The 11,186-nt window shown below is 44.6% G+C and overlaps 1 protein-coding gene across 1 annotated transcript in view; it reads right to left on the bottom strand.

Moving 5' to 3' along the window:
* Nucleotides 1-8,817: 8,817 nt before the first annotated feature.
* The window catches only part of MRPL1 (mitochondrial ribosomal protein L1), a 96,072-nt gene continuing 93,703 nt past the window's right edge, over nt 8,818-11,186 (bottom strand). Inside the window, exon 9 of the mRNA XM_082266885.1 lies at nt 8,818-9,136. Coding sequence (XP_082123011.1) covers nt 9,030-9,136 — 107 coding nt within the window. The 3' untranslated portion in view covers nt 8,818-9,029. The remainder of the gene's footprint in view (nt 9,137-11,186) is intronic.

Below are 11,186 nucleotides of genomic sequence, written 5' to 3'. Positions count from 1 at the left end.
CGTGATAACGTCACAGAGCTTTGAAGGGACAGGTATTATCACTTGCCAGAGTCCTTGCTCTGGTTTCTTTCAGTGTTCCTCTCCTCTCCCTGACGCTCCAGTTTGTGGATGGGGCCACATGTAATGCAAGGCTATTACCCCGCATTGAATGGTAACAGCAGCTCAAAACACCTTAGAAAGGAGGCTGCGGGAACCAGTCGCAAAGACAGAGAGCTTGCAAGAGCCAAGAGGAAGATCATCATCCGGTGACAAGCTGAATATCATTTAAGGAGCTACAGCGCAGAGGTCCACTTGTCACCATAATATCTACTTACCTCTGACATGTTTGACCCTTTGGGTGTCTCTCCTTCTGGTAAGCAGGTTTTCCGTGTGGTGGTGGAAGTTTACTCCTTACTTTACATTTATTTTGTTTATGGTCGGAATCCAATTAACTCTTCACTAATTTTGGACTTTCAACATCATATTTATCTTCATCTATCGTTACTATATACTGTATGGTGTATTCACTTAGCACTTTATTGTTCAATATAACACTTTGTTATTTATAATATTATTTATTATTCACTATTCAGTAACAATTTATCACAGCACAGCTTTTGTTTTTGTACTTATATATGTGGTGGTATCTCACTGTAAATTTGCAGCTTTTAGAGTTCTTTGTGCTATTTAGTGCAGCTAAATGTGATTATTTATCATTCATTTCATTGGGCTTCCCTACCTGCAGAAATGCAAGGAAAGACCATTTTTTTTCAAATGGCGCCGCACCAAAAGCACCCCATATTTGCCAATCTGTGGGGTAACATTAAGAGTTAATGGAACTCCTAAAGAGCAGAGCGTTTGTCTGTCAGGAACAAGCGCGATTTTGCGCGTGTTATGCGACACACAGTAACGTGAACCAAGCCTTGTACATGGGTGCCTCAAGACTGAAAATACTTTTCAAGGGCACCCCGACTGGAAAAAGGTTGAGAAACACTGGTTTAGGACCACTACAACTTGTTTACTTATGTGATTTAGCAACTCCCCTCCTATTTAGTGTGTTAGTTAGTTCAGTCCTGGCTAGACCCTTCCAATTTCTTCTAGGTTTCCACAGTCAGTGTTACTTCTTCACACAGACAGGGCTTGGGAAAGTCATTGTCTTTGAACACTTCAAAAGACTGGAAAAACATTCCCCTTACTGCACATATTTGAAGTAACAATAAGTGGGACCCAATTTCTATATCTTCCTAAAGAGTCAAGCTGCCTGTGAGTAGTGCAAAGTCTGCAGGTGACTATACTGTCTGGACAGACTGGGTTTGAAGATGAATGACAGAATAATGTGCCTATACACATCAGCGTAGCTCCCAACCATCCTGGATTCCGCGGGACCATCCTGCGATTTAAAAAAATAAATAAAATCTCCCTACAATGTCCCTCATTCTCAATTTCTAAAGTTGGGAGGTATGCATCAGTGCCAAAGCCCGCATGATGTTACAAAGGTTAAACAATACCCAATTTGCTAGTATAAGACTACATTTATACCATTTTTCATGTGATGCAATTAAGCTACATTTTACAAGTGTCAATATTAATCTCTGTTAAATATGCATGTATTTGAAACAGCACCAAAGACACAACTAACGTCTAAAATACAAGCATGTGAACACAGTGCAAACATCTTGTGCTTCTTGTTTAGGATCCCATTTGGAAAAATGGATTTTTGTAAGAACTTACCGTAAAATCCTTTTCTCTTAAGCTCATTAACAGACGTAGTCTTCTTGATTCTCAAGAGCTGGGTTATGTTGTCTCCGCAGGAGTAGGACTAGGCAGAATGACAAAACGTTCTGGCTCCACCTTAGGGGCAGTCCCTGAGGGTATATCCTCCCTCTCTCTGCTACAGGGAATCAGTTCTGTTTAAAGCAGTACGGAGAATTTAACCCAACCCAACTCAATGATAGAGGGGCGGGTACTACGTCTGTCAATGAGCTTAAGAGAAAAGGATTTTACGGTAAGTTCTTACAAAAATCCATTTTTCTCTATCGCTCATTGACAGACGTAGTCTTCTTGATTCTCAAGAGCTGGGACATCCAGAAGCAGTGCCACAAATGAGGGGTGGGATTGACAAAATCAAATCCAATCTAGAAGGCCCAACCGGTGCCAAACTAGAAGTTTTAAAGGCTCATTATAAACAAAGAATGAGACTAAAGAAAAATTTTCCAAAAGGAAAAATCCCTCGAGGTAGACCACTGGTCTCCTCAAATTGCGGCCTGCAAAACCTTGCGGCCAAATGAGGCATCAGATGATGCCATTACATCAACTTTATAATGTTTAGTAAAAGGTATGCACCGACGACCAGGTAGCCGCCTTGCACACCTGGCCCACTGACGCCTGATGGCGAAAGGCCCATGACGCACTAAGTGCCCGAGTGGAGTGCGCCTTAACAGGGAACGGGGGCTCCCGACCCTTAATAGAATAAGCCTGTACTACCGTCTGTCTGATCCATCTGGAAATGGTCGCGGGAGATGCAGGCAACCCCTTTTTGGGTCCATCTGGGATCACAAAAAGTGAATCCGTCTTGCGAAACGAGTCTGTCGTTTTCAAGTATACCCTGATCGCCCGGACCACATCCAAGGAGTGTAACGCAAACTCCCGAGGATGACTGGGCTTAGGACACAGGGAAGGTAATACAATTTCTTCATTCAGATGAAATTCTGAAACCACTTTTGGTAGGAAGGATGGATTCGGACGAAGAACCACCTTATCTCTATGAACCACCAGATATGGTGAACGACAAGATAATGCGGCCAGTTCTGACACCCTGCGTGCAGAAGTAATAGCCACCAAGAAGGCCACCTTCTGGGACAACGTGGGTAGAGGAATCTCCCTAATATCTTCAAAGGGAGGTTTCTGAAGAACCGACAACACTAAATTAAGATCCCAGGGGGGTAACGGCGCGTGCACTGGCGGAGCCAGATGTCGCACCCCCTGGATGAAATTTCGCACCAAGGAATGAGTAGCCAAAGGCTTCTGAAAGAAGATGGCTAATGCTGAGACCTGACCCTTGATAGTACTCAAGGCCAGTTTCTGCTCAACCCCTTGTTGCAGAAAAGCCAATATTCGACTAATCGAATAAGACCGAGGACGGAACCCCAAAGGTTCACACCATGCAATGTAGGACTTCCATGTGCGATGATAAATCTTTCTGGAAGTCGCTTTCCTTGCTTCAACTAGAGTAGGAATAACTGAAGCTGACAAACCTTTGTCCTTCAGCACCTGGGTCTCAATAGCCAGGCCGTTAAAGCCAGCGATCGTAAAGCAGGATGGAAGATCGGTCCCTGAGACAGTAGATCCTCCCTGAGAGGAAGTCTCCACGGGACGTCCGCCACCAGTCTGACCATGTCGGCGTACCAAGCTCGACGAGGCCAGTCCGGAGCTACCAGGATTACTGGGATTCCTTCCTCCTCTATTCTGCGAAGAAGTCTTGGCAGTAACGCGAGAGGAGGGAAGGCATATATTAGCTGGTATTGCCCCCACGGGGCGATCAGTGCGTCTGCGGTTTCTGCTAGAGGATCGCGGGAGCGAGCCACGAATCTCTGAACTTTCCTGTTGAATCATGATGCCAACAGATCCACATCCGGGGTGCCCCACCGCAGGCACAACTGGTGGAAAACGTCTGGATGGAGGGACCATTCCCCCTGATCCAGGGTCTGACGGCTGAGATAATCTGCCTGCCAATTCTCCACCCCCGGAATGAACACCGCAGAGATTGCTGGAACAAATCGTTCCGCCCAGCGAAGAATGCAAGCCACTTCTTTGGCCGCTCGGGCACTCTTGGTGCCCCCCTGGTGATTGACATAAGCCACGGCCGTGGCATTGTCCGACTGGATCCGAACCGAGCTGCCCTGGAGCTGCTCGGTCCAGTGAATCAGACAAAGTCTGATCGCTCTCAGTTCCAATACATTTATCGGTAACCTGGATTCTTCCGGGGACCAAAGTCCCTGGACAGATAACTGACCGAGAATTCCTCCCCATCCGGATAGACTGGCATCCGTGGTCACTGTCGTCCAATATATTGGCAGAAATGACTTTCCCTGGCTGAGCATCGGAGACCGAAGCCACCATACCAGAGACTCTCTGGTCTGTTTGCTCAATCGGATCTGATTGTCCAGGGATTCCGGATTCCGATTCCATCTGAGAAGAATCTCTTGCTGAAGAATTCGGGTATGGGACTGGGCAAATGGGACTGCTTCGAACGAAGCCACCATCAACCCCAGAACCCTCATGCAAGTCCGAAGGGAAGACCAGCTGTTGGACAGTAACAACTGGACTGCAGATTGAATCTTTCGGAGTTTCCCTACCGGAAGAAAAACTCTTGTCCTGACTGTGTCTAGAATTAGACCCAGATATTCGAGCCTCTGGGTGGGAACCAGAAATGACTTTTGCTGGTTCACCAGCCACCCGAATTCCTGTAAAGAAATCATAGTAATTTCTATGTTTTGTAGCAAGGTCTGAGGAGACTCTGCATGAAGCAGAAGATCGTCTAGGTAACCTAGAATCGATATACCTCTTTGGCGCAGAAGTGCCAACATTGGGGCCAACACCTTTGTGAAGACCCGCGGAGCCGTGGCGAGACCGAAAGGTAACGCCACAAACTGATAGTGGTTCTCCTCTACGGAAAAGCGTAGAAAACGCTGATGTCCTGCGAAAATGGGAATGTGAAGATAGGCGTCCTTGATGTCTATGGACGCTAGGACATCCCCTGGATGCAGGAAGGCTGCTACCGTGCGAATGGACTCCATTCTGAATCTTCTTATGTTGACGAAAGAATTGAGTGCTCTTAAGTCCAGAATTGGACGCACTTTGCCCTCTTTCCTGGGTATTGTAAACAGGTTTGAATAAAACCCTTGAAACCGTTCTGTCCAAGGAACGTGGACTACCACTCCTTGTTGTAGTAAATCTGTGACTGCTCTCCGCAGATCTTCTAAACGATCTGCGGATAGTCGGATATTGGAAGGGAAGAATCGCGCCGGTGGGAGAGATCGAAACTCGATCTTGTACCCTGACCTTATGACTTCGCAAACCCATTTGTCCGGGATTCTGGAAAGCCATGGATCCGGGAACCGGCGAAGACGTCCCCCCACCCCAGTTATGGGTGGGGGCGCACCTTCAGGCTTTGGATGGTTTATCTTCAGGTCTGGCGGGGGCGGGCTTTTGCTTGCCCGACCAACGACCCCTGACGCCTCCTGCAGGAGCTTTGGAGGACTTAGTTTTTTCACCCGCTGGACGAAAAAACCTCTTGTGAGCAGAAAAAGAAGGCCCTCGTCTTTGACGAGTTCCTCTACCTTTAAAATTTTGCAGTAAAAAGGTGCTTTTTCCACCGGTGAGATCCTTAATGATCTCATCTAAGTTGGCTCCAAATAGACGCTCTCCTGAAAAGGGGATATTAGCCAATGCTTTTTTGGAACCTTGGTCGGCTAACCAACCTTTTAGCCACAGTGTACGCCTGAGAACCACTGCTGAGACTGATGCTCGCGCCATTAATGGAGTGGCGTCTAACGCCGCATCACATACAAACTGTAACCCCTGTATCATTTGTTCCAACAAATCTGATACCGCCTGAGGGACTTCTTCTAAGTCCCGGCGTAACCACTTGGTCCATTCAGTTACAGCCTGCGAAACCAGACCAATAGCAATTATTGGTCTGAAAGCTGATCCAATCAAGGAAAACATGGTGCGAGACATAGCTTCTATCTTGCGATCCACTGGATCTTTAAAAGACGGAGCGTCTTCTAAAGGAATAACCGTGGCTTTATTCAATCTAGCAATAGGTGAATCCACCACAGGTGGTTCTGTCCATTTCTTAATAAGGGTTTCCTCAAACGGATAACGCCTGTCAATGCGTTTAGAAATATTAAAAGTGCGTTTTGGCAGACGCCATTCTTCTTCGATTGGATTGCCAAAACATTTGGGCAATGGAAAAACCTTCGCCACTTTGATGCGCTTTAGTCCCAAAAGGGATCTCAGTTTCAGCTATTTCTGATGGAATACCCTGTAACCTTAAAGTCTCTTGAACAGATACAATGAGTGCGTTTACCAACGCTTCCTCTCGGGCTATGGCGGATGCCGAAACATCCTCCTCACTGTCTGAAGAGACAGGACCCGAGACACCAATACCAGATGAAGTACCTGCAACTGCAGAAATAGGCTCAGAGTCTGAATCCGAGGTTTCAGATAATAAGGGGTTAGGCGGGGGTCGCTTTCTTGCGCCCTGTCCCTGACAAGCCACTTCCACCCGGGACACAAAAGTTTCCATAATAGCTGACAAAGATTCAATTGTCAATGGGGTGCTGGAGGATCCCGCAGACCCCTCGAGGGGATCCGGAGGAGATACATGAGTGGCAGGGTCCATGTTAATACAGGACACCTTTGCCAGCAAAACAAAAAAACTTTTTCTTTTTTTTTTTTTGTGTGTCTCCCCCTAGCGCAATAGCGCCCCTCAGAGTACCTGCTTCTCGATCCCAGAGAGAGAGAGAGGGACCCCCAGGGCTCACCAACCGATGCAGTGCAGTTTCCAACAAACTGCAGTCAGCGTCTGTCTTACACAGACTGGAAGGAGCTGTTTGCTTTTTCCCGGGCAGAAGGCGTGGCTCCGCCCCCTGTGTACGCCTTCCGGCGTTCCCAGCCCTCCACGAGGTAGCTGGGCTCACAAAACATGGCCGCCCCCATAGAAGAGACATAAGACTCCAAAAACATGGCGGCCGGCGTGACCTGAGGACATACATGCATTCGGTCTACGGCAAAATGGCGGCGGACCGCCGATATCGTCTTCCCAGCACATCCACCTGCACTCTGCTAAGAGGTGACATATGGATCTACAGAGATACACTGCACATAAGGTAGGATTATACCTCCTATGTCTGCTGTAATGTTACAGTCTGCTGGGTAGAGTGTTAGCTCTTGAACCAAGTCCACTTCCCACAAACACATACTGTATTACAAGGGGGACTTGTAAGTATCAGATATATACTGACCATATATGGAGGGGCCCATAATATATACTGCCTCATAATGAGGAAAGAAGGGAACGTTTACTCACCATACCGAACCGACAGGCACCCTCTCTTCACAATACCCTCTCCACCGGGGTGGGGGTTTGTGGACGCCTCGACTCTCTGGTACCTGGCGTCCAAGCGAGACTTTTAACTCGCAAAGTCAGTCCCTTTACTGGGACTCCGTCGCGGCCGACCCAGCGCACTGGTCTGCACGCGCTCGTAGGCAGAAACCGGGGTGACCACTGGATCTCAACATCCAGCCCGTCGCCCGGCCCCGCATACTTACTTGAATATGTCGCGGCCGACCAAGCGCAATGCCATGGTCTGCGCGCGCTCGTAGGCCGGCTGGGGTGACCACAAGTGTTGCCCAGTCCGGCATTTTTTGCTTGAAGATCTCACAGGAAAAAAACACTGGAGAAAACTACCTAAAAAATGTCTTTTTCTTAAACAAAAAAAGTCTTGCCAGGACCAAAAGATCCCAGCAAGGAACTTAGGTCCTTACTCCTGACTAGACAGAAAAAAACTGATTCCCTGTAGCAGAGAGAGGGAGGATATACCCTCAGGGACTGCCCCTAAGGTGGAGCCAGAACGTTTTGTCATTCTGCCTAGTCCTACTCCTGCGGAGACAAGATAACCCAGCTCTTGAGAATCAAGAAGACTACGTCTGTCAATGAGCGATAGAGAAATATATTTGAGGTCGCCAACCACAAAATGCATCACATGATAATATCGTATATAAATGTGTATAATGCTTTATGTTATCGCACACATTCTGCACAAGAGGATACAATGAATTTGGTTGTGTGTCAAGCAGAAACATTTAGATTGAATGCTTTAGTAATGAACCTACAGGAGACGTGGACAACAGACAGCTAGTGTTTGATGTTTTCAGGTTTTGAGAAAGATTAGTCCCTGGGGTATGAAGGCCAGCAGCAGGTGTCAATGAAGAAACATTATCTTAGCCACGATTCAATGTAAATTTTTTCCCTGGTGATCCATTTGTTCTCCATCCTAGGAGTAAGTTTCGGTGAATGATGTTTGTGTTGTATGTATTCAGTAAATACATTTAATCACATAGAAACTACTAGTAATCCTCCCATTGGTATCAATTAGAAAATTATTCAAGTGGCATTTTTTTTCAATACAGCAGGGATTGTCAGCAGAGCAATTGGAAAGTTGAATAACAGCTTTTTTTTTTTTTTTTGCAGGGGGCACCCAAGTTTATTTTAGCAACAGATTCACTTTAAAGGAAGAAATTTATAAAATGCTTGCAGTGCGTAGGAAAATTCAGTGAGCTACAAAAAGGCAATGTACCTGTAACCCATATCCTTAAAATCATACTAGACAGAAGAAGGCAGGAAACCTGGCTGCAGAAATTGGATACCAGTGTAGGGAGTCCCATGATCAAATACCATGATTTTGGTTACATGATTTCTACTGAAGAACAGTTTCAAAGACATGGATCCTTTAAACGGAGATCACCTGATCAAATGCCTCTGCAATTTGCCACATTGACCAGCCTTGGACCTTGAGGAATTTAGCTGTAGAAGTAGTTTTTGCATCCAGGGCATTTTTTGCAATGATAAGTGGGCACAGTGGCATGAAATTTTATTTTGACGTTTGGACCACTTTAATTATACACAGTCCAGATTTTCTGCTGCGGCTTTTTTTTTTTTATAACTGTTCTTAGATAATTGTGCTACTAGTAATAATGTTAAAAATTATTAAAATCCAAAAATGTTCAATTAATATATTTACATGGATAAAGCATTAGACTGATGACATTAAATAAACAGTAAATAAGTTTATTACAAAAACAAAGAAAAAACATTATTGTCCACATGAATGTCATGTGTCCACCTGCAGAAATTTTACTCTGATCCCTAAGAAGCCAAAGCAAATAGGAGGTGTAAATGGTGTCTATAATAAGTTGATGCATGTCCTGACCCCTTCACATCATTGGTAACACAGGACAAGCCCTCTTTACAAAGCATCCTTCAGTTAGTTTTCTTCACTCTTAGCTGGTTCTTGTGGAAGGAATTTCTGAAAATCGATGTACAGCGATTCACTCGTAGCACTAGCCAGGATAGCAGTCTCCACAAAAGGACCTGGAAAAGCAAGCAGATTTTTTGGCTAAATAACTTTTGGGATAATGCAGCCAGTAGCCTAAAGCATAACCGCTATAAAGCAGAAAAAGTTAGAATAATGCGTCAACCAGTAAAGCCAGTATACCCCAAAATCAATGCTCTGCACATAAAAAAGCATGACGCAGCCTTGCAGGATTCCTGAAACGAGAGCTATTTGTATGCCCTGTGTTTTTATTTTTTTTGTAAATATGTAACCTAACTCCACCACCAAAACAGCCTTTAGTTATTCTTTTTATATCTGAATGTACAAGACAGCGAAAGACTCTTGCACATCATACACTAACAGTGCCACACCAACACATCTACTTAAATATTCAGCTGCTTCTAGGATACTCTCCTTATCCTATTGCTGCAGTGCATACAATGTTATCATATATACACTATATTGTCAAAAGTATTGGGACACCTGCCTTTACACGCACATGAACTTTAATGGCATCCCAGTCTTAGTTCATAGGGATCAATATTGAGTTGGCCCACCCTTTGCAGCTATAATAGCTTCAACTCTGGGAAGGCTGTCCACAAGATTTAGGAGTGTGTCTATGGGAATGTTTGACCATTCTTCCAAAAGCGCATTTTTGAGGTCAGGCACGGATGTTGGACGAGAAGGCTTGGCTCGCTGTCTCAGCTCTAATTCATCCCAAAGGTGTTCTATCAGGTTGAGGTCTGGACTCTGTTCAGGCCAGTCAAGTCCCTCAACCCCAAATTTGCTCATCAATGTCTTTTATGGACCTTACTTTTTGCACTGGTGTGCAGTCATGTTGGAACAGGAAGGGGCCATCCCCAAACCTAGTTATGCTATTCTTCAAAAATTGCCACTATTTATTTTACCTATTACAGGTACATGGTTTAATGAAAGAAATGACTGGGACATAACCATACCAGGGTACTCTTTATACAGAAGAGACAGAGAAGGCAAGAAAGGAGGAGGAGTGGCCCTGTATGTGAAAGATAGCATTAAATCTAACCTAATACAAGTTGGTGAAGCCAACATAGAGTCAGTTTGGGTTACAGTGCAGTTTGCTAATCATGCAGTAACTCGTGTAGGTGTGATATATAGACCACCTGGTCAAGTCAAAGAACTAGATGATCTACTAGTTGAAGAAATAGCTAAAATGACAATGAAAGGAGAAGTTATCATTATGGGAGATTTCAATCTTCCAGATATAAACTGGAAAACCAAAATAGCAGGTTCTACCAGGAGTACAGATATTCTAAACTCCCTACTGGGGTTGTCTCTGCAACAAGTGGTTGAGGAGCCAACCCGGAGGGAGGCCATTTTGGATCTGGTATTCACAAATGGGGATTCGGTATATGATGTCATTGTAGGCGAAACCTTGGGATCCAGTGATCACCAGTCAGTGTGGTTTAATATAAGAACTGTGAAAGAGTCATACCACACAAAAACAAAAGTTTTAGATTTTAGAAAAACAGACTTTTCAAAAATGAAATTAGTCATAAATGAGTCCTTATCAGACTGGTACGGATTACATGGAGTCCAGGAGAAATGGGACTACTTAAAAGGTGCATTATTGAAGGCAACAGAAAATTGCATTAGACTTGTCAGTAAAAGCAAAAAAAGGAAGAGACCACTGTGGTACTCAGCAGAAGTGGCCCAAATCATTAAAAATAAAAAGCTAGCATTTTGTAATTATAAAAAAACCCAGAGCAATGAAGATAAGGAAATCTACAAGATTAGGCAGAAAGAGGCCAAGCAAGTTATAAGAACTTCTAAAGCGCAGGCAGAAGAAAAACTAGCTCAGTCTATGAAAAAGGGGGATAAGACATTCTTCAGATATATAAATGAAAAAAGGAAATTAAAACAAGGAATAACTAAATTAAAAACAAAGGACGGAAGGTATGTAGAAGAGAATAAAGGGCTAGCCGACTGCCTTAATGAATACTTCTGTTCAGTTTTTACAGAAGAAAAAGAAGGAGAAGGACCTCCACTTGAAAGGATGACTAATGAATCGTTTGATGCATGTGTCTTTACAGAGGAAGACGTTCTAAG

The sequence above is a fragment of the Pelophylax lessonae genome, assembly GCF_965119305.1.
Source record: "Pelophylax lessonae genome assembly, chromosome: 1".
Classification (NCBI taxonomy): Eukaryota; Metazoa; Chordata; class Amphibia; order Anura; family Ranidae; genus Pelophylax; species Pelophylax lessonae.
This window is presented reverse-complemented; position numbering and strand designations above follow the sequence as displayed.